The 25,294-nt window shown below is 35.2% G+C and overlaps 2 protein-coding genes across 2 annotated transcripts in view; both read left to right on the top strand.

Annotated features, from left to right (window-relative positions):
• LOC140172680 (thyrotropin-releasing hormone receptor-like) overlaps positions 1 to 12,611 on the top strand; it is a 28,325-nt gene extending 15,714 nt beyond the window's left edge. The window contains exon 3 of the mRNA XM_072195813.1: positions 12,573 to 12,611. Coding sequence (XP_072051914.1) covers positions 12,573 to 12,611 — 39 coding nt within the window. The remainder of the gene's footprint in view (positions 1 to 12,572) is intronic.
• A 139-nt stretch (positions 12,612 to 12,750) lies between these two features.
• Positions 12,751 to 13,893, top strand: LOC140172679 (thyrotropin-releasing hormone receptor-like). The gene has a single exon (XM_072195812.1). It carries the CDS (start codon positions 12,751 to 12,753, stop codon positions 13,891 to 13,893), a length of 1,143 nt encoding a protein of 380 aa, XP_072051913.1.
• The last annotated feature ends 11,401 nt before the right edge of the window (positions 13,894 to 25,294 follow it).

The following is a 25,294-nucleotide window of genomic DNA, read 5'->3' as shown; positions in this document are numbered from 1 at the left end:
TGGACATACAATTCAGAAATAATGATGCTCCAAAGGGTCCATGTTCTCTCCCATTAATCTGGCCTTAAATTCACGGTTGTTCTAAATTTATTAAGCACGAAAACCGAATGACAAATCTCGCTGGTTTGCTAGCTAGAAATATATGACTACATGATCAATAGCGCTATGGTTTATTGTTCTATAAACTAAAATATTTTTGCACGTGTTGCTCCACGCATGAGCCACCAACGCAGTGTGATTATCCATATCTATATGTGGTCTGCACTTTAACGAAAGGAAGGAAGGAAGGAAGTCAGTTTGAGACCAATAGATTTCGTAAGCTGTCTCTGTGGCGCAATCGACTAGCGCGCTTGACTGATAATCTCCTCGACTTTATGTAATTATTTTGAGCTGGTCAACTAGTACGGGTTCGAGTCCCTGTGTGGTCCAATTCTATTTTTTTTCTATTTTTTCTTACTTTTCTCTTTTTCTGTCTTCTTTCTTGTTCGTTTATTTCTTTCTGACTGCAGTGATTGATTGTTTTTGCCGGTTTTTTTTTATATTATTGTATAATTCATTAATAGGCCGACTAGTCTAAACAGGCGCGGCCTATATAAACCTATGAATATTTTTTTACAAATTAGATATTGGTTGTTGGTTTATTATTATTGTTGTTGTAGTTATTTAGAGAATAAAAGATAGGATATCTTTTATTTTAATTCTTATTCAGTTTTAATGTAATTTTTGCGAGAAAAACTGCCTTTTGTCAGAAAAAAATAAAGTTACTTTTGTGAGGACATCCCCGTTGTTTTAAATGAACGAAACCATCAAGAACATCTAAGCCGCCGAATCGCGTTCTTAGTTCTCGCACGTGTATTACGCGAACGCATTATCGCGCGATCATTGAGGAGCAACAAGCGTGCCGCCGTTGCGTGGCGGCACGCGCCCTGACTAATATCACTATCAACTATTTAGAGAATAAACGATAGGAATTTTTTTTTTTTTTTTTCTCTACCGTGTGATAGACGACAGGCAGGTCCAATATTTTGAGTAGTGGATGCCGGCGCAGCCGGTATCCACTACGATAAAAATATTGGACCTGCCTGTCGTCTATCATAGGTAGAGGATAGGCAAAATAAAAATTCCTATCGTTTATTCTCATTCTTAGTCAGATAAATATTATTTTAATAACTGTAAACACATTTTTTAAGCAAAAACTAAGTTACCGTCATAAAAACTCCCTCATTATAAAATGAACGAAACTTGTTTACAACTTCACGTATTCTGTTGCGCGTATTGCTAGCGAGTTCGCGTATTCCGCACTCGGTCTACGCATCCAGCGCGATACATACGCGCACCTCTACACGCGTGTTACGCATTATCAAGACGCATGATGACGTGGGGTCGTCTACGGCCTGATAGACGGCACCCGAAATCATGCGATAGTCCAATCAGAAATGTGTCTACGAACTAGACCACTCCCACTGACTAAGAATGTGAGATATTATATACCAGAAAACCAATCAAATTACGTGAATTCTTTACAAGACGCACCCATTGAATAAGAATGTTGTATATATTGCATAATCAGGGTAGGCCTACTAGGCCTATTACTAGTCTATAGCGGCATTGATTATTTCACGACAGATATCATCTATAAGGATAATATTTTTTTTTAAATGAAAATTTATAAAATACCATAGAAAAATTGCAGAAACCGGCTTCCCCCCACCCCGGCAGCCCCTATCAAGGTTGCCCCCTCCCTCCATATCCCTGCAACATAGGATGACTCACGTGCCACGGTTTCATAGGTTCGTGGTCATTTTGCATGTAGATTGATACACCAAGTACGCTTGAGTTCATTTTTTTCTGCATGGCTGTTTCTACTATTAACTTACGCCCCTCTGAAAACAAGCCTTGAAAATCCATTGTATTTAGAGAATAAAAGATAGATTTTGTCTTTTGCCTATCAATATCGTGTCATAATGGATGGGCTGGTCAATATTTTGAGTAGTGGATGCCGACGCAGCCGGTATACTACGATAAAAATATTGGCCAGCCCATCCATTATGACACGATATTGGATAGGCAAAAGACAAAATCCTATCTTTTATTCTCATTCTTATTCAGTTTTAATGTAATGTTTGCGAGAAAAACTGCCTTTTTTCAGAAAAAAATTTAAGTTATTTTGTTGAGGACATCCCCGTTGTTTTAAATGAACGAAACCATCACGAACATCTAAGCCGCCGAATCGCGTTCTTAGTTCTGGCACGTGTATTACGCGAACGCATTATTGCGCGATCATTGAGGAGCAATAAGCGCGCCGCCGTTGCGTGGCGGCGCGCCCCCCGACTAATATCACTATCAACTATTTAGAGAATAAACGATAGGAATTTTATTTTGCCTATCCTCTACCGTGTGATAGACGACAGGCAGGTCCAATATTTTGAGTAGTGGATGCCGGCGCAGCCGGTATCCACTACGATAAAAATATTGGACCTGCCTGTCGTCTATCATAGGTAGAGGATAGGCAAAATAAAAATTCCTATCGTTTATTCTCATTCTTAGTCAGTTAAATATTATTTTAATAACTGTAAACAAATTTTTAAAGCAAAAACTAAGTTACCGTCTTAAAAACTCCCCTCATTATAAAATGAACGAAACTTGTTTACAACTTTACGTATTCTGTTGCGCGTATTGCTAGCGCGTTCGCGTATTCCGCACTACGGTCTACGCATCCAGCGCGATACATACGCGCACCTCTACACGCATGTTACGCATTATCTAGACGCATGATGACGTGGGGTCGTCTACGGCCTGATAGACGGCACCCGAAATCATGCGATTGTCCAATCAGAAATGTGTCTACGAACTAGACCACTCCCACTGACTAAGAATGTGAGATATTATACACCAGAAAACCAATCAAATTACGTGATTTCTTTACAAGACGCACCCACTGAGAGCTAACAAACTTGTAACCTTGGCCATTCTTCAACAGAAAAAGCGTCTTTGGAACTTTTAGTTGTATAAGTGGTAATCAATCGAAAATTAATGGTCATGTGAAAAGTAACCACAATTAATATTTAACAAATCTTGATTGGTAGAGAGTGAGAGTGTTTCAGCAAATACGCTACAACGGACCTATTAATGATTAATGATGTAATCAACCTTATTTGATACATAATGATATTCATTTTTATGAATATGAACTTAGGTAATTCAGTTGCCTCCATTATCGATCTATCACAGCTATTGCAGAATAAAGGTGGCAAATGGATTGACGAATACTGACCCTAGCAAATGAACACTAAAACTAAACTTAAGCCACTAACTAACCCTAAAATGAAGATGTGTATTACTTGTTTCTCATTAATTTGCCAACATCGACTTTGCATTCCGATTTCGTGCCAGATGATTTCAAATTTACTCCTATATACTATATGTGACTGGACGCGGCGAATCAGCCGTAAAGTCGACCCCGGTCAATTTTGTTTTATTTCGTGTTTAGAAAATATATACCATAAGCTTTAAAATGGTATATCATTTGACTTCAAACGATATCCAAAAGCGGGGTTATGATTTGTTGAACTCTGTTCCTTCGACAAAATTGTATTTCTTATCGGTTCTACATGTGTCTCTTTTTCTACATTTCTGGTAATAAATATCCAACAGTCATAATTGGCGGTCATTTCAAATCATCCCCAAGTCAACGAGGTTCAGAAATATCCTCTCATTGTTCATTGTTGATTATGCATACCTAGACAAAATACAATGCTTTGTTATCTACCACTTGAACAGGATTTAGCCAAAGCAAACAAAGACAAGAACTATTCTATAGAAATAGGTAGAAGCTTATTATCCTCTTCAGCAGTAGTATTATTGATTGATTTAAACAGCGTTTGATAAGATACTTGTCGCAACGAATTGATACACCTATGAATACGACCTTCACATACATTTTACACTTTAACTCAGAATACAATTTGCCGAGTTTACGGCTGATTCGCCGCGTCCACTCACATATTATAGTGAATAGCCACTTCCGTAAATTTGTTAAGGCCCTGCTAATTTGATACATAGTGATATTCATTTTTATGAATATGAACTTAGGTAATTCAGTTGCCTTCATTATCGATCTATCACAGCTATTGTAGAATAAAGGTGGCAAACGGATTGATGAATACTGACCCTAGCAAATGAACACTAAAACTAAACTTAAGCCATCAACCCCTGCTTAACTAACCTTAAAATGAAGATATGTGTATTGATAGTTTCTCATTAATTTGGCAACATCGGCTTTGAATACCGATTTCATGCCAGATGATTTCAAGTTTTACTTCTATATACTATACTAGTATTATAGTGAATCGCCACTTCCGTAAATTAGTAAAGGCCCTACTAATTAATGAAGAGTTTTATGAAGTATTTACTAAATATTATTGAGCACAAACAAGGAACATTGTGCGATAATTATCAAGGGCAATATAACAAACTGTCTGCTGACTGTCATTATACAAAACTCGTGAAAAATTTCCTGGTTGTGAAGGTTTATTGTGGTTTGATTAGGGAAAATGCTTCAGCTACAGCTATCCCATAATTTTGTTTTGTGTCCTAATACATTATCTTTAATATGATCGGGGAGATTGAATTAATGACGGCTTTAAAGTTTGACGCGATAATAATACCCAAAAAGCCAATTTGCTCTTAAATATCTTACACACAAAATCATCCTCGTACTGATATTTAGAAGAACACAATAGAGGTTATCCACGTTACTCATATGTGACTTCTAACAAAAGGCGATGGTTCCCCTAGTATTCCTCATTCAAACCAATTCAATGCACGACCTCGGAGTTACTCACATGCAGGTACTTCTTTTGAAAATCCTGAACAAGGTATAGCAGTCGCTGATAGGATATGCAGCTTATAGAATACGGATAACCTCTATATATATGAAGGTTGTTAAAATATATGTAAATAGCGCCCTCAATTTGCACATAAATGTACAGTTTATGGAATAAAAATTACCACTTTAAAGCAGAAAAAGATAAATAAGTTGATATAGAAACGAACATCTATGTTAAAAATAGCTAAAAAATATATGTGTCTATTAGTGTGATAGCTGTTGGTATTGTCCATGTCTAAAATAATAAATGATCACATCAAAGAACCGTGTTGCCAAAGACAACAGCATTTTAGAGCTCGTAAGATATTGCTTTGCGATACGATAACAACGTGATGGGCAATCACCTTTAAAAGCCGACGTATCGCTCGTCACTTTTGCATTTATACTAATCGCGAGCAAATTCAAGGCTGTTGACGACATTTATTTGCAAATGTTATGAACATGTTCATTATTAACAAAAACAAAGTAGGGGCTAGCTACAAAGACCCATTGTTGTTTTCACTTTTGCATAGTAATAATAGAATAATGCAATTTTGCATAGTATATAGACCGGTCGGTGGCACAGTAGGTGTACGCAGCTTACGTGACAAGTGCAGTGGCGGTACCAAGGTTGGGCTATGGTGGAATCCCCCGTTCCCAAACTTGGGGGCTTTCACCTCCCCCAATTTCCCCCAGTTAGAACCACAAAATCCCCGAAAACTCACCATTGGACATACATTCCAAAATGTCCGATTTCGTTGCCCCCTTTTATTTAGCATCCTTCCCAAATCTTTGTGCAGTCATTGGACAAGCGACTTCGCGCGCTTTTGGGGTTTACACATGCTTTTGCAAAGAAGTACGTAAAGAGCATATGTGAACATCGAATAATGCAGAACCAATTATAGCAGGCTTTATGAATTCAACAGTAATCATAAGGGGCTCCATCACGTGATACGCTAGACTCAAATAGTATAAATCTATGAGTGCCAAGAATATCTCATGTTATACATAAAGTTGTCCATACATTTAAATTGAAAGCCACTATCACCGACTATTCGTGTTGGGAATAATAGATCATCGGTGACTTAAAGACATTGCATGGTTATTCTGCCACTTTATCCTATTAAAGTAGAGACTTAACTTGGTCATCATGGATGAGGATGAAGTTTTCAATGACTCCCGATTATGCACCGAATATGGCAGTTTTAATCTAACAGACATTGCTGTCGCCGAGAAATGGCTCTGGAATGGAACGGATTTTATGATAGTGACTGTCATCATACCAGTTCTTATTATCATCGGCGTATTTGGCAACGGGTCTTTCTTATTCACCATTCTGCGTCTTCAAAAGATGAAAAGTAGCTTGAATGCTTATCTCTTCAATTTAGCCGTATGTGATATCCTAATTCTGCTACAAGCCCAGTATTGGTACACAGCTAACTATCTCCATACTCCTGTCGCTTATCGCACCATCGCCGTGGATTCAAAGTGGGGATGTGCGGCGTATATTATGTCTACACATCCCTTTTACTTTGCTGGAATTGAACTTAACACTGTCATAACTGTAGAACGCTATCTCGCTATCTGTGCGCCTTTGCGTCATCGCGCAATGGTGGGATTGAGACGCACTATTAAATTGATAATTGTCGTCTGGGCAATCGCTGTCTTGAGCACGATCACTGTAGTTCCTCAATATTGGAACTTCTCATCATTTTGCTTGGAATGGCCAGATGAACCCGGTTTTCAGTCCCTGCCTAAAATCCACACTTTATGCGATCCCGTCAATGTTTACGTCATGACCTATGGGGAAATCATTCTTCAGGTTTTTTTCATAGGAGGTTTAGTATTTAACAGTGTTTTGTACGCCAAAATCATTACCGCTTTGAGCCAAAGATCCATTGCTCGTAACCCATCCATATCTACTGTAAGCAAAGGCGGATCTGTTCCGGGCGACCAGACATCGGGCGTACGTAACCAAGTAGCAAGGACACTGGTTGCAAACAGCATCATATTCTTCATCTGTCAAATGCCTCATCGCGTTGGGTCTGCGGAATATATACTAGATTGGTATGACTCTGGGTTCCTGGACGTTGACCAATATTCGCTACTGAATTCTATCTCGTATGGGTGTATAATCCTTAATTCGATCATTAATCCATATCTGTATGTTGGGAGTTGTCAATACTATCGCAACGCGGTGAAAGAGGCGTTTAATTGTTGTAAATAACTTCGTCGACTGAGACATCACTCATATTGTGTCAGTTTCAACACAAAGCACACTGATGTTGGGAGACGTATGACGCGATCTTTTCGCTTCACGTGCTGCCTTTCTGTATGTAAAGTATTAATGTTAATTTCCGTGATTAAAAGTTAGAGCAGTGGTGATGTAATTACTTTTAAAAGGACCAAAACATGCGATACTTGTTTGTGTTTTATACAATATAGAATCATAGAAATGTTTGATATTTGCGGTTAGCCAGCATCATTTTTACACGTTTAATCGCCAAACACAAGTTAGCCTTTTGATATTACAATCTCCAGTATGAGTTTAAAGTCTAATCTCCAATCCCAAGCCCCAGCCTCCAGTATCATATCTCATGCTAATGTGAATCTCCAATAGTCAATATAAGGCAATACGAGTATCCAATTTCCAATGCCTAAAGTCGATATACAGGGCGTATCAAAATAAAGTAAACAGTTTTAAAAATGCCACTGAATTAAAAATTATGAGTTATTTGGTCCAAATGCTGTCGTGAATAGATGAATCATCAATATTGTCCTCAATCCAAACACTGTTAAATCACTGGCGTGTACCTATCAGTAAGGAACTGAGTACAGATGCAGTTGCAGTTGCGCAATAGAAGAAGAACTATGACGGAACGCCTTGCAGAAATTGTTTGGCAATCATGACTGTGATTGCGTTGAATAGCCAAAGTGGAATGGCCCCCGAAATCTCCTGATCTCAGACCTGTTACACTACTGGTCCTTCTTGTGGGGCTATCTGAAATCAAGGGTTTTGACGAGTCCTCCTTGATGAACTCCAGAGACGCATAATTGCACAGGTTAACATCCTCAGACCTCTCATTAGACGTGGTATGATTCTAACTCACCAATTACCCCTGTTAGCATTACCCCAGTCAAATAACAGTCATGGTTCACGTAATGAGCCTGAATGGTTTAACTGGGTGGGCAAATGCAAATGCTCACCTAGTAAATCATTTTGCCCACCTAGGACATGTAACCTGCCAATTGCCCCCAAATTGCCTTGCCAACAAAGAATTGGGCACCTATTTACAGTTGGAAATAGCTCAACATTAAACATTTACTGCACAACTCCATGATAGTAAAGTTATTTCCCGGCTTGGGTTGGTAATACCGATTATACGGAAAATACTGGGGATAAACTTGTTAATAGAGAGCTTGCGGTTTCCAAACGTACGTATCATACACCCGTGCATTTATTCAAAATCATTCTCATCAAGAACCGCAGGCCCTACAAAAGTATATCTGTGATATTGAGGTTCATCTACATACTTGCTATGAAATGATAAATGCATTTTTGCCAAAGCTCACTACCATTCGCAAGATGCTGTGAACTATCAAATCAAATCGGTTTTTTTCGCGTATTCAATTGAACGCTGCACAAAAGCACCATCTATTATCTCAATATTATGCCACTACCACTGTTTTTCCAACATATGCCACTGTTTTTCCAACATGAGTAATGATAACAATAACAATTAATCGTTGTTTCCCGTTCAAATGTGAAATGATGCAGCTTATCGATAAAAATGGATCCTTTTTTTTAATATGTTGACACGATGTTTTTTAATAACAGTGCTTCTTTTCAAAGAGAACCATTTTAATAGCCTGCATTGGGCTATTCCATTTAAAATCCACACCCGCTGTGGAAGATTTCATTGCCATCTCAATTCCAATCGCACCTTAGCTGGAAAATTTGGTTAGGTTTATGTGAAATTCCAGCTGAGACTTGATGAAATTGGCAAAAAAACCGTTGAAGTTTGCACAATTATTTGGCCCAAGTTAGATTGGATCTGGAGTAATTTAAGGTGGTACTACAACCCCTTGATAAATTTGTGACTATTTTTGCATTTTTCTCAAAAAATAATAACACACTGGTAACAAAAGTTATGTTTACTATAGGGGCGAGGAATCCAGTTAGTCAGTTACTACACTGGAATTTCAGTGATTCAAGACAAGCGGTACGTTATTTGTGATCAGAAAAGAGGTACCGCTAGAATATACCTCATTTCTTAACATATAATGAACCATTTGTCTTGAATCACTGAAATTGCAGTGAAGTAATTGGATTCGTTGCCCCTATAATACACGTAACTTTTGTTACCAGTGTGTAGTTATTTTTTGAGTAAAATGCAAATTTAGATACAAAATTGATCAGGGGGCTGTAGTACCACCTTAATCTTGAATTTGTTTGGAATTCTTAAATCTTCAACAGGGGTGTGGGGTTTTCAAATGGAACAACCCATTGTTTGTAATGTGAGTCCATTAATAAATTAATCTATCGTGTGTAATGATCTGATCTCATGATAATATACATGCATTTGAGAATTATAGGTCAATATAATTCAAGTGGTCCATTAGAACAGAAATTTAAGAACTCATATTTCCCAAAAACTATAGTCGAGTGGATCACCCCCCATGTCATCGGAGCTACTTCAACAACACAGTTTATAGAAAAGCATAAGTGTGATATCATAGATTGTGATATGAATTCCTGCTCCAAAGTTGTCACTGAATATATTGGCAAATTCTTGTGAACAAATCCAAAAATTGTGTTGATGTTACGTACCTCAATCAATGACAGTTTCGTGCTAAAACTTTCTCAAATTGACTGACCAATTCCTGCACCTCGACAGCTGCTTCCGGTTGGAGCGGACGTAGGTGGCGCTGTCAGGAGTTGGTCGTAGATATGCGGAAGAAAGTAGGCCTAGTTCCCTTCGTCTCTGTTGAGTGTTTTGGTCCCCTCTTTCTTATCCAGATGGCTTCCTTTATATGTTCAGCCGAATCTTTTTTCACAACCTTAGCACATCGTCCGCATATCTTTTCCATAACCGGGGTTTGAAATTTAATGGAGCTGTGACTATGGCTTCTTGCTCCAGCCATTCCATGTAGAGATTGGCTACTATAGGGCTGACCGGGGACACTATGGCGGTACTAAATGTTTGACATATAAAGGAAGCCGTCTGGATAAGAAACTTATTTGCGGAGTGGCAAATGTAAAAGAAAAGACGCATCACATTTGAAATCACAGTTGATTTCAAGAGTCATCATGGTACTTGCTTTCTGATAATTATGGTGCCCAATTTTTGTGGGAAAAATAATTTACTGGGAGCACATTTTTGGGCAATGGGCAAGTTGAATTTACTGAATTTACTGGATATAAAAAAATAATAGTGCCAACCCAGTTTCCTGTTACTTCCCAGCAAACACAAAAACGTTTTAAAGTTATATTTTGGCTTTTGGTTTACATAAAAACGTTTTAATAACATTAAAATGTCGGGTTATATAAATGTCATGAAAACGTTTTAAAACGTTTTGTATGAAAACACAATGCAACAATATTTTTAAAATGTTTTCAAAAGTGTTATTGTAAACTATTTTTGCAAACATATTTTGCCAAATATTTTGTCAACACTTAAATAACATTATGTTAAAATATTTGCACCCAGCAAACACAGAAATGTTCTTAAAATGTTTTTTTCAAAACGATTTACTAACATTTAAGTGTCGGGTTATATAAAGGTCATGAAAACGTTTTTAAAACGTTATTGCAAATATTTTGTGCAAACATTTTTCGCAAAATATTTTTTCAACCCAAAATAACATTCTGTTCAGAATGTATTGTATTAAGTTTTCAAAAATGTTTTTGGAATGTTATTAAAACGTTTTTATACCCTTTATATAACCCGACATTTAAACGTTTTCTGTAAAACATTTTTTGTTTGCTGAGCAGTAGATTATCAAAAAATGATTTTTAATGTTATGAAAATGTTTTATACCCTTAATATACCCTTTATATAACCCGACATTTAAACGTTTTCTAATAACCTTTTATAACCTTTTGCGAATGATGTCGAAAACGTTTTGTGTTTGCTGGGTTACCTCCCTATTTGGCATTGACCAAAATCTTTACCCAAAGAAAAAATAAGCGCAGTGATAATAGTGCGTAGAGGCACAACACCTAGATCCACAAGCCTCAGCACACTTTACAAGTTTACCAAACACATGAATATCGACGCACATCTTAGTCCAATGTATTTCTTTAGCTATGTCCTACTTGGCGTCACATATTAAACTTTCAATTTGAGTACTTTATATGGAATTTTCCTAAATAGTAAAATAATGGTTAAAGTGAAAAGCCAACATCTGGAATGTTTCTTGAAAAATATTCGGGGAACATGAGCACTGTCTCTGTTGTACTTTTCAGATCGTTTGAAGACCATCTACGTACATCGTGTCATGTCATTCATTAGTGTGCTTGTTTTAGCAAAAAGGAACTGAAATATTTATGAGGCTCCTAATCAATAAATATTGACAATGACGTGGTATTAAAATGTACGAAGTGTTTCATTAAAGCGGATAAGCGAGTGTCTGCACCGTAATTATAGTGTACACACAATCATGCCAATATAAGATTAATCACGTGATGGTAATTTTAAGGTGACATATTTCTCTCTTAGGATTTTTATTTTACTTTATAGTGTCAAATATGAGGTTATCATGTGTGCGCCACATTAACGACATTGGAGGGTTTTTTTATAAGAAAAACAAACAAACAAATATGACTGAACACTGTTATATTTTAGGCTGTATGAGCTTCTAACGATAGCCAAGTATAATGGTGGAACAGAGTCATTTGATACCCTTATAAATAAGTAAACAGTATGGGAAATAAGTTCAGCACATTCTGGCTCTATCGGCCTTTCATGTTGCCGTATTCTTGTTATTTGTGTGATTTTTGTATTGTATTTTCGTTTTTACCGAATAAAGAATAAATAAATAAGTAAATAAATAAATATACAAATAAATAAATAATTAATTCAGCTTTAGTGTGACCGGGTTCTTAAAACATGTTAGATAAAGATCAATATAAAAACAGCAATGTTGTTGATACACTGGATTTCCGATCCTTAAGCCTTTTCATCGAGATACTTATAAATAAGTAAACAGTATGGGAAATAAGTTCAGCATATTCTGGCTCTATAGGCCTTTCATGTTGCCGTGTTCTTGTTTCTTTGATTTTTGTATTGTATTGTCGTTTTTGCCGAATAAAGAAAAATAAATAAATAATTCAGTTTTAGTGTCACCAGGTTCTTAAAACATGTTAGATAAAGATCACTTTAAAAACATGAATGTTGTTGATACACTGGATTTCCGAGACTTTCCGCAGAGTTAATCCAAATGGACTAAAAAGAGGATTTTCTACTGCACTCTGACACGATTTATACAGACTGTACGAAGTATAATTCTTATTCAACATGTTCAAATCATCATGTTGTTGATTCTTGGGAATGAGACGAGTCATGCCATTTCAGAGTCACCTTTATCTGCCGGGTCAATATGTCTCACCAACACACAACGGAAGTAGTGTATCGATGAAATATCAAAGAATGCTTTTACTGGCAATTTCACTTAAAAATTGTGCTCTTTAATCATTTAACAGGTTGTTGTTGAGCGATTTGTTTTTAAAGAAGCCCAATAGTGATGATAGGACGTGTAACAATGCACGGTGACTGACTGATATAAGGGAACTGCGGCAATCGTCTGCCTACAGTTTTATTTCAGCTGCGCTATCACATTTTAACCATCTTGTCAACCAAAAGAACGGCTATACAAACGCGATGGATAGACCATCTGGCAATGCCACAATCTGTTCTGAAGAGAACACCTTCAATCTCAGTGTCATATCTACAGCTGTTAAGTGGCTATGGAGTGATACAGACACTTTCATCATATCATCTATTCTTTTTATCTCAACAATCGGAATTGTTGGCAATGCCGTGTTTCTATTTACAATTCTTAGACTGCGTCACATGAAGAACAGTCTCAGTTTTTACATCTTCAACTGGTGTCTGTGCGACATCTTATTTCTTGTGATTGTCAATTACTGGTATATATCCAATTGTTCGCATAGTCCTATATCCTATCGGACATTTGCTGTGCGTTCTGCGTGGGGATGCGCCGGTTGGGTGATTTCAACTCATGTTTGGTACTTCGCAGGAATCGAAATGAACACCTTAATTACCGTAGAACGCTATTTTGCAGTCTGCGTTCCTTTGCGTTACCGCGTCATGGTGGGAAAACGACGCACTGTTAGACAATTGACATTGGCTTGGATCGTAGCAATATGCATCGCTGTTACGATAATCCCGCAATATGGAGCATACACTTCTTATTGTCTGATATGGCCAAATCAAACAGAATTTCAAAATTTACCTAAAATCCACACCTTCTGTGAAGCAGTTAGTGAGAACTTCATGAACTTTGGTGAGATCATTCATCTTATAGTATATTTAATTGCACTTGTGTGTAATACTGTGTTATACATCAAAATTATAAAGACATTGAGTAACAGAGACATTGGCTACGTGCGCGGAAGGAGAAGTGAAGATGTCAACATGGATCAAATAGATGTACGTCACCATGGAGACACCCGTGGTCATGGCACCTCACGAGGAAGAAGACTTGCTAGTGTGGAATTAGATGAAAACATTACTGTTCGTAATCAAGTAGCGAGGACATTTGTCATCAACGGTGTACTTTTCTTTCTATGTCAAACCCCATATCGCATTTTGACACTTGAGTTCTTACTGGATCAGTATAGTGATTATGGGTTCCTAGATGTCCAACAGTATAATGTACTGAAAAATATTGCATATGGATGTTATGTGTTGAATTCAGTCATAAATCCGTATCTGTATATTGGAAGTTGTGAATATTATAGGAATGCAGTAAGACGAGCCTTTCGTGTAAGGAAAACATAGAGTTCAAAATAAAGCGCGTTTGTCGTAAAAGAAATTATTAGAAATATGATTTTAAGAAGGTTTTAAATTTCCAAAAAAAATATGTCTGTTAATCTTTGTAAATTATATGTAATGAGCTAAGATACCTGTACATGTAATTAAAGGTTTATATCTGCGCTGCCACATTTACTTAAACCAAAACATGGTTTCGCTCTATGTCAACCAAAAGTATCGCTACAAATACGATTGCTCGGTCAAACGCTACAATCTTTTCTAAAAAATAACACCTTCCATCTCAGTGCCATATTTACAGCTGTTAACTGGATGGACTGAATACTACACTAAATCATCATTTATTATCATCTATTCTTATTATATTTCTTTTCACCCACATTTTCAAAAATCGCCATATGGAATAACAGTCTCAGCTTTTAATTCTTCCATGGCTGTAACTTGACACCCATTCGCACCCCAGAGGCATGTAAATGTTCCAATCGAGTAGATAATCAAGTTGGGAGGACATTTTGTCATCAACGGTGTACTGTTCTTTCTATGTCAAACCCCATATCGCATTTTGTCACTTGAGTTCTTACTGGATCAGTATAGTGATTATGGGTTCCTAGATATTCAACAGTATAATGTACTGAAAAATATTGCATATGGATGTTATGTGTTGAATTCAGTCATAAATCCGTGTCTGTATATTGGAAGTTGTGAATATTGAGAGTTAAGAAATGCAGTAAGGCGAGCTTTTCGTGTAAGGAAAACATCGAGTTCAAAATAAGGTGCGTTTGGTGAAAAATATATCTATTATTCTTAATAATGTATAATAAACTAGGGTACCTGTATACCGTATGTAATTAAAGTTTTTATATCTGCGTTGCCACGTTTACTTAGACAAAAACTTAGTTTCACTCTTTTCAACCAAAAGTATCACCACATATAATGGAATGCCGTAAGTAGTAAATTTGATACTTTCCGCTAAAGTAAAATGTATTTTACTTGATTAAAATTTGTACAATTTGCGGTAACAATGGCACACGATAATTAGCTTTGGATTCCGCATTTGGAGCCAAACATCATGAAAGTGTCGCATGACTCTTACACTACACTCGTACGACTTGTATATAGGACTGGAAAATGTAAAATTCTATAATAGTTTTAACTAAAAGGAAAAGCACCCGAGGCATAACATTGGAAAAAGGAAATGAGAAACAAAAACGTTCTTTGAAGAAAGAAGTAGATGTTAATTTGTCGGCCGCAAATAGGTCCTAATGTACCTATAAGATACATAAATTAGTCTTGATATCACTCTCTCAGTCGGGTTCTCAGTCCCATCATTGTGTCATAATTTTATTGTTTCTTCTTTGAACTTTAGTCATAACTGGGTGTTTTTTTAACATTCTGAAGCTACAATGTTGGGCTGGCTAATTCCTAAAATGTTTCGCTACAGCTCTTACTTCTTCGATCGGTGTCTGCGTGACATCTTATTTCTTGCGAATGTCTCTCGCGATTCACAATACGTGTTTTTACAATATTTTTCAATTTTTATGTCCTTAAATGAAAGAGCTCACTTATATTGTCCATACACTACCTTCATTGGGCTATTCCAGATATTATCCACACTCCCCCCAAAGATGACATGGTTAAAAACAATTTTTAATGGGGGATTTCCCATGGGTGAATTCACAAAACCATGTGGGATTTCCCAAGGCTCTCATATATAATAGTGGGATTTCCAAAGACCAAAGATGACAAAATCAAGATCAGTTTCCTTTTTCCATGGGAATTTACCACAATTTGCTGCGATTACTCTGGGAAATCCCAAATACCCAAAGATGGCATCCATGAAAATCACTTTTTACATAGGAAATCCCGAAAACCCAAAGATACGTAACATTTTAAAACATTTGTTTACCGATATGTTTCACTTTCAAGATGGGAATTAGTAACTTCATTTGTTTTATTTTTATTTTAATATTGTTTATTGCCCAAGAAACAAATAAACAAACAAAATCAAAAAAGATGTATGTGTTTGTTGTGCAATTGATGGAACGCTAATGAAAAAAGCATCAAGGCCCACAGTTACAGACCTTTACTCAGGGAAGTATATCGACCTGCGATTTATATTTTAGGCCTATTTATAAATATTATCATGCAAGACATGCACATTTACAAATAAGAAACTCATAGTTTATCATTTTATGCATTATGTTCAACTTCAAATTGACATAACATTTCATTAAAAATTGTATTGTAAGCTATTTTATTTTAAAAACACAGGCCTAATATGTCATTAGTGCTAGTATACTGAGTTATACCTAAAATAAAAGTAATAAAACTAAATAGATGAAGAACACAACCTTTACACAGATCTTCATGGTTAGAAAGCGAATGTGATTGATTTTGCCACTAAATTGTTGCATTTTTAGATTTATACTATAGTCTTTTTTCATGTAAATAATTTGTAATACATTGAACACAGAGAAGGCACTATGTTTTAAACACCTGATTCACTCCTATCTATGTGGTTTTCAAAACAATAGAATGTGTTTAATAATTATTGATACTCTAAATATACCAGTGCACCTTAAATAGCAGTGCAAGAATTCTGCCAATGCCATTAACCTCTGCCCCTAGCTCGCCCTATTTGACCTTAGTAACTAAAAGTGGCAAGTTTGAACTCTCTTTAGCTCTAGTACTAGCTACTAGGCATAACTTGCTATTACTGTGACACAGTACATATTTACTATTTAGGAAATTTAAAATAAACTTAAACAAGAATACTAGTGTCATAACAATTACACATATTTTATAAATTAAATAATTATCTGATGAAGTACTAGTAAATAAGTACATGTATCATGTGTACAAATTCACAAAGAACATAGTGATATTTGCTATGAATATATCCTAACTGTAAACATAGAAATACATGTATATGTCTAAAAATCCCGAGAGTCAAAGTCATCATTAAAAAAACAGTTGTGTACATTATTCAACATTTTAAAATTAATGTTTAGCAAATTAACCACATGAAAGTATGAGTAATTGAGTATGATTTTGATGAAAATTGTTAATTTTAATTAAGTATTGTTGTTGTTGTTGCCGACTTCCTGCAAAGTGTCGTTGGCGTGTTTTCATGTTTTTGGCCGGGTTTTTTGGTATTTAAATCTTGGTATATGAGTATGCCTACAGTGGCCTATAAACTTAGGTTTTAAATGCCTTTCAGACTCAATTTCATACAGCTGCAAACAGCATGTTTATTTTGGACAGTTTTTAAATCAATATTTATCATCATCTCTTCAAAAGTATTAACAAAGAAACTATTGAAATTTAAATATGGAAGACAGAGATATATGCAATCAGATATTAAAAAGGAAAAATCATGTGTGTAGTGAATGTTATGAATAATTTTTCAAACCTAAAAAGGTCTGAATAGTCCTTGAAAATTTGGTTCATTTTCAAACAAACAAACAAAAATAACCATAATATTCTGAAGTTGAGTTTGGGCTTGTAAAAGTTGGTGAAGGCCAGGCAAATATGCAGGTTTTTTTTTTTTTTTGGGGGGTCAGTATGTCCAAAAAGTGGACCTTTTTAAATAAAACTATACTTGGGCAGATATGTGGACCCAAAACCATCTACAAATTGCCCTTTTTGGACCTTTTGAATGTCTATCACCAAAAACCTGAGTGGACCTTTTGTCAATGTTTTTCTCCTACTTTTGGACCTTTTTATTGGTAAAAGCAACAATAAGCAGACCTTGATCTGTGTGGATTTTTTTTGGGGGGGGGGGGTAAGGGAGCGCTGCCCCAGCTCCCCTCTATGGCTTAGCCTTACGCACACCAGGCCCATAGATAAGAATTTCAAATTTATATTTATGCCCTTTAGAATTTTTAGATACATTTGTTAACAAAAATTGTTTTCTGTTACCTGTAGCCCATTCATAAAAGTTTTTGTTTCAAAATATACTGTTGATATACGTACGTCTGCAACAAGCAAAATGAAATTAATAACAAAAAATGTAGATTTATAATATTATTTTTAGCCTTTTTTTTTTCAAAATTGCAATATCAATCAAAATAAACCCTCACACAAACACTTTTTTTAAATACTTATTTTGTAAACAAAATCTAACTTTAGGTTCAGGCCACCAGCAAAAAAAACAAATTAACTTGTTTGAATAAGTAGGCTATACTTTGAATGAAAACATATTTTAATGTAAGTCATGGCACATCCCATACCCTATATCTTTGCACACACATAAACAAACAAACAAACAAATAAACAAACATCACCACTAACAAACCAACACGGACACCAAGAAACAAACAAGCTTAAATATATAGATAAATAAACTAAATAAATATTAAGAATAACAGACCAAGAACTATAAACAAATAAAATAAATTTGAAATAGGCAAAGGATGTTCTGTACATGTATTTCTAAGCTAGGTTTTTAGTGTTCTGAAATCCTTGTAGTTCATCTTGGCATTACACTATGTTTCAACACAATTTCCTCACAAATATTGCTAATTATTGTGCCCATTGCATTAAATGGATAGATTGATCTAAAATTCAACAAACAAATTTATGGTACCCGACAATCTGCAGCTTTTTTAAATTGATGGAAACAAACAAATTTGACGGTGTTTTTCTTCAGGTTATTTAAGTGGAAACAATAACCTGATGAAAAACATAGCCATGTCCTGCGATCAATGTTAAAAAGCTGTAGATTATCAGGTACCATGATTTTTTTCTTTAATTTTAGATTAGAAATATTTAATTCCCGATTTTTCAGATTAAGGCTATTATATTGTCACATTGTTAAATATTGAATAAAAGTAAACTTAATACATCATAATACTTTAGTTGGACTTAAAGTGGCAATAAAAGTCCAATTTTAATATTTAGACAATATTTTTTTAATAAGGGCCAAAAACTGTCCCTTCTTAAAAATTAAAAAACAGCATGTGCATTGTATTTTACAAGCAAAGGTTTATTTTAAAGTTTTTGCGTAAAGTGTAGAGGACTGGGGGATTCACTTTAAAATAATAAAAAAAGTATTTAAAGAAAGATGTTTTGGAGTAAAAATTTAGTTTAAAACTGTAATGAATGACCGACATAACTTTAAACAATGAAAAAAATTGTGATCCATCAAAAACAAACCTTTTATATCAATTGTACATTTAAACATGGTTCAAAAACTTGTACTATGGTCTTTTTTTCAAATATGTGCCCTCAAAAAAAAAACATGCCGAGTGATTGCTTTCTCCCTTATCCATATTACACTTAGTAATATGTTCATGATATTTACACATTAATCATATTTACCTTTAAAAGAAAACATAATATTTTATTTAACATATATTTTGTGGCTAAACAAAAGAATAAGAACAATATATTTGTTTTCAAGTGTTTTTTTATAATCATGGTAAAATAGTGCACTTTCTCTTGCTATTTTATAACAAATATTGATTGTTTTCAGGTAAAAAAGTTAATGGGACCTAATCTACCTTGAATTTATATTTATAATTTATTATTTAAACCAATTAACAACTTAGAAATAGTATCATGTTATATATATTATTTAAAGTCAGTCAACTTTGTTCAATTCACCCCAAGTGGATCTGATATGGGGTAAATAGAACACCAAACTGATTAATTAGCTAATAAAATAATAATATGCATAATTTCATCATTAAAATCTACTATACCAATATTCAAATATTTAGGTATCAATACCCTTAAATTAGCATTGTTCACTCAATCCTAGCACTACTTTGTGGTTAGTGACAACCTTTAGCTTTTCTTCCGCTCCAATATCAAATAAACCCATGAAACAAAACGCAAGGCATGGAGGGGGGGGTAAATAGAACACTCGGTATAATGTTGCCCGATTTTGTTGATTGAGGAAATTCTTAGTATCCATATAATTCCATATACCCCACATCATGTTTTGCACTCTCTGTGTCCAAAAGCATCCCTGTCCCCGCACATACTTAAGCTTTAAGGGCAAAAACTGTCAACAAAAGACATTATTAAAACATCACTTTATTGAACACCATTGCTACCCAGTAAACAAAAACGTTTTACAGAAAATGTGTAAACATTTTGACAACTTAATGCAAAACATTCTAACATAATTTTATAAAGTGTTGACAGAATATTTTGCAAACATGTTGGCCAAATTTACAATAACATTTTGACAACACTTAAAATGCATGTTATTGTGGTGTGTTTTTTTCATATAAAATGTTTTTCAAACACCGAAACCAAAATGCGTTTATAACATGTTTAAGGGTATACGAGGTATTGTTGTTAAAAGCAGAAAAAAAATAGATTTTCATTATCTGAATTATTATTGAAAAATAACACTTTGGTGTTTTGCAAAATTCATTCTGCAAATCATATACTTTGAAAACCTGCTTAATTTATTGTTCTTAATGAGTTACGTATGTTTTACAAAAGTGTTGTTGTTTCAGCCCTCTTTACAACATAACTCAAGAACCGCAGGACCTACAAAAGTATATCTGTGATATTTGAATTCTTCTACACGCTCGCTACGAATTGAGCAATGTAATTTTTTGCTAAAGCTCACTTACCATTCGCAAGATGCTGCGAACTACTTTTTGTTTTGGCTGCTTCGACCAACAATACATCGTATACCCTTAATAACGCTTTAAAGTTTTTTGTGCGCGGCTGGGAAAGCGATTTGGGAAAACAAATTTATACTATACACTTTAATCAGAGACTCGAGCATGATACAACTGTTTGCACCTTTGGTTAATCAGAGTTCTATTATCATGTTTAAATCTTGCGCGTATTTTACAACGGCTAGTATCGTAGAACTTGGAAAAGAGAAAGAATTTGGACATAAAAAGGTTACAATTGTCTATCTAGATAAGATAGAAAAGTTTTTCGTTTCTGTCGGGAAGCAAGATATAAATCTTACTCTAACCCAACCTTAACCTTAAACTATACTCTGATCATAAACTAACCCAAGTCATAATCCTAACCCTATATGTAATACACCATTTTACCCGTCAATTATAAAATCTCAAATTACCAAATTCGAATTTTGATGCCAGATAAATGGGCATTTTCTATCAAATTTTGTTTAATTTTTTTTTTCAATAAGAAAATTAAATCCATACAATGGTTTTCTTGGAGAGTTTTTGATTCAAACAAACCATCAGAAACAAAAATTGCTACAATACGGCTATTTACAATACCTACTCATGATTTTCTGATTATGGTCTGCAGGTCTTCTTCTAAATGCTGATTGATATTAAGGGTCTTTTTACCTTTTCGGTTTATGATTGATTTCATTGTCGTTTACACTTTCGGATGACATTGTTATTTTGAAGTGTTTTAAAGGGCTGGGGTTAGTGGTAAGGGCAAACTTACTGGTAACTGGAGAGAGGAAACTACGAGGAATCACAAATCACAGCGCCAGGTAATGACTGGGCCACCGCGTGCAAATGTTCATTTATTTTGGAAGGTTCATGTTTGTTTTAAATTTGGGGCGTTTTTTCCGAAATTTGATATTTTGGTGATATTTCAAGAAAGCGACATGCCAAAGACAAATCTTTCGGCACATACTCTGTCATTGTTAATACAACTCTTTTCTGCATACCTACGTTACAATTGGTTTTGGTGATTTAGTAATTATTATAAATTTTGTGACTGCATTTTGGCGTTTTCAATGCGTAAGTTAATCTTACCGTGGAATTAACGCTGATATCTGGTCCTGCTCCTTTTATAATTTCTCTCTGGTCGTCGGCTTTTGCAAATAATAGAATGCAGATTGGCTCGCCAGACACCGAGTGATGTAATGGTTGGGTGGCCGACCGGTCTAAGGCGTTGTAATTGATTTATTTGATGCTACTGGTTCGAAACCTTGTTATTTTTTCATCTTTTTCTTATGAAACATAACAGTTTAATATTTTGCAACTTTTATTCTACAAATCATATACTTTGAAAACTTGCTTGATTTATTGTTGTTTTAGTTATGTACGTTTTACAAAAGTGTTGTTGTTTCAGCCCTCTTTACAACATAATTCAAGAGTCACAGGACCTACAAAAGTATATCTGTGATATTTGAATGAAATGATCAATGTAATTTTTGCCAAAGCTCACTACCATTCGCAAGATGATGTGCACTACCAAATCGCATCAGTTGCTAACCTTAATCGTACATGTTACTCAAAAAGGGTAGCTAAATTCAGCACCAAGAAAAAAGTTAAATGTTGGGTAAAATTGAACTCAAAAACTCCTCAAAATGTGTTTTCAACACCCTCTCACCCAATGACCACCTTTTTTGTTTTACTGAACTCTCACCCAATGACCCCTTTTTTTTTTTCCTGTCACCAAAAGATCCCTTTTTTCTCAAAATTTTGGGAAGTTCCTGATAAGTCTCACTTATGGCCCCATTTTTTCATGAATTTTCTTTAAATTTTTGTCATATTTTGATAAATTTAAAAAAAAATGTATCAACTTTTATATCATGACCCAAAATTATTCCCAGACTCACTGAATGATCCCCTTTTTGGTCAGATTTTCCACAGTCTCACGGAAAGAACCCCCTTTTGGGACCTTCTCGCTGAAAGACCCCCTTTTACAGTGTTTAGGCTCTCACCGAAAGACCCCTAGTTTTGAACTGCTGTCCGCACATCCTCGTCACTTCCAAAGTCAAATGCACCCCCTCCCCCCGGGCCCGGGGGGTTCTTGGCCTCTTGACTGGTCTTGACTGGTGGTTTTATGTGTGTTCGTCGTAACTGTTAAATACTTGCTTAGGGTGAGAAAACAACCGCATAGTACTTGTTTTGGGTCCTTTTTACACTACTGAAAAATACTTGCTTTGGGTACTTTTTGAAAGTTCTTGTATGCGGGTGATATAGGCCTACATTTTGAAATACAAGTGGCTCACAGTCAACGGATCCGGACCTGGGCCCTATTCGTAAAATACTTTGCATGTACAGCGCTATGAGCTTATTTTACGTTTGGTGCATTTATCATGAATCGTTTTATCATTATTTATCATTATTATTAGTACTATTAATATTAGTATTATCATTATCATTACTATTATTATTAGTATTATTATTATTATTATTATTATTACTTTTTTGAAATTTTCATTCCAAGCCTCCTACATTTTTGGGGTACTCACACAATTATCCTCTCCCAAGTATAATATTGACAGGAAGGTGAGTGGGAAATCCCAGTGTCATCTTTGGGTGAGTGGGTACTGCATTTTAATGATGGGAACTCCAATTCAAAGAGGCATTTTGTGATGGGAATTTCCATGCAAGAAGATGTGGGATACTACATTTTTATGATGGGAATTCCCACTCAAGAGCCACTTTCATCATGGAATTCCCATGCATTATGCACCTTTCATGATGGGATTTCCCATGTAATATTGAGAAGAGAAAGAGTGGGAAATCCCAGTGTCATCTTTGGAGGGGGTGTGGATAATAACTGGAATAGCCCATTAACTAGCAATGGTCAATTTTCTTTAAATTGCAAATCTTGTGCAAAAAGTTACTATTTTCGCTTGTTTTGTCATACAGTTGTACATTTAATGAACTATGACTTTGCTAAAGAACGCTTACAAATTGATATGATTTGGCCATATCAGACAATAATTTAGGTACCATATTGCGGGGTTATCGTAACAGCGATGCTGACATGACATAAATATTGCTGACTACGCAATTGCCCACTTTAAAATGGATGGATTGGAAAATGATTGTTATTTAAAGTTTACAAATTATACTTTGCAAATTTGGCCTTCAAGGCTTTCCGACCGTAAAACATATCCTTCTTGAAAGCTTCTTTTCACCATTTTTAGAATGCGTCATACGAAAAACAGTCTCTGCTTTTACTTCTTCCAGGGCTGTAGCTTCCCACCAAACACAAAACGTTTTCGATTAATTCGCAAAAGGTTGGAAAAGGTTGTCAGAAAACGTTTAAATGTCGTATTATATAGATGGTATATAAAGGGTATAAAACGCTGTCATAACATTGAAAAAATGTTTGATATCTTACTGCAAATATTCTAACATAATGGTATTTAAATGTTAACAAAATATTGGTCAAAAATTTTTTGCAAGAAATATTTTACAATAACGTTTTGACAACACTATTTGCAGAAGATGTCTAGCAAAGGTACCAAAAGGATATAAAGTGCAGAAACAAAGGCTCTATTCTCAGCTGCGCCGTGAACACGCGGGTTCCTTGAAAGCTTTCCCATTCATAGTTATTTATTTCATATCTTTGCTTTCAACCTGTTTTATAACTATATCGCCATTGTTCGGAAATAATATTCACCCAGAAAAATAAAATCAAACATTATGAAAACAAATACTAAAGTATTGATGAACTGCTTTTAAAATATTTTTTTATTTTCCTTTTTTTTTAAATTTGTTTTGCCGTAAAATCATGAAATTCTGCCATAAATTTGGAAGAAAGGTTAATGGATTCGATACTCGCATTGTTTAGGTAAAATACAATTGGTATTTGTACTTCAATTGTGTAAATCAACCACAATTTTATGCTGTGTACTTTTGAGCACTCGAAAATGACATCTTAATTCAAAATTTAGTTATAAAAAATCTTTCAAAAAAGATACAAATCTGTAAAAAAAAAAAAAACCCATTCCGCATTAGTTTTTAAACTGCCATGGGCTTTGAGATTTTTTAACCTAATCAGCTTTAGATGCCCATTTGGACACAAACTGTACATTGTCTCATGATTATCGTGTGCCGTAGCAATGTGCATCGCTGTTACAATAATTCTGCATTTTTTTAAAATGCTAGAGTGAACAATAGCCCATGAGGAGTGACACAGGTCAAGAACCTATATAGGCACAAATGCACTGTAAAAGACAACCACATGGGCCAATCAGTGGTTCACAGCAGTTTGAACAACAAGAGTGAAGGGGTACAGTAAAGCATCAGACACATTAAATAAATTATGCACTCTTGGCTGCTTCATCAAAATGCAGCATTAACACCCACCTATTTTATATGTATTCAAAGGTCATTAAACAATTCGCTGTCGTAGTGCACTTTAGTAATCATTGGTTACTGGTTCAAGCCTGGACTCATACACCTGTTCCGAATTTTGATATGCCATAGGCTTTGTGTTGTGATCATTTCGATCAGGGGTTCGTAACTAAGAAAGCCTGAACCAGTTGACCAAGCAACGGTCATATTCTAACGTGCACTACGACGGTGAATACATTGTAGTATTATCAGGATTTAGTTTTGAGTTTGGAAGAAGCAGGCATTTCATTATACAACAAATCTGACGGGTAGTTGGGTACCAATCATTTTGATACAGCCTGTACGTCACCTTGGAGACACCCGTTGTGATGGTACCTTACGATAAGGAAGACTTGGGTAGATGTCTC

Source organism: Amphiura filiformis, chromosome 16, assembly GCF_039555335.1.
Source record: "Amphiura filiformis chromosome 16, Afil_fr2py, whole genome shotgun sequence".
Classification (NCBI taxonomy): domain Eukaryota; kingdom Metazoa; phylum Echinodermata; class Ophiuroidea; order Amphilepidida; family Amphiuridae; genus Amphiura; species Amphiura filiformis.
Note: the sequence above shows the minus strand (reverse complement) of the source record. Positions and strands in the feature narration are given on the sequence as shown.

Bases quoted from the DNA above. Each gene is read 5' to 3' on its own strand.
- LOC140172679 (XM_072195812.1), top strand. From the start codon at position 12,751: ATGGATAGACCATCTGGCAATGCCACAATCTGTTCTGAAGAGAACACC.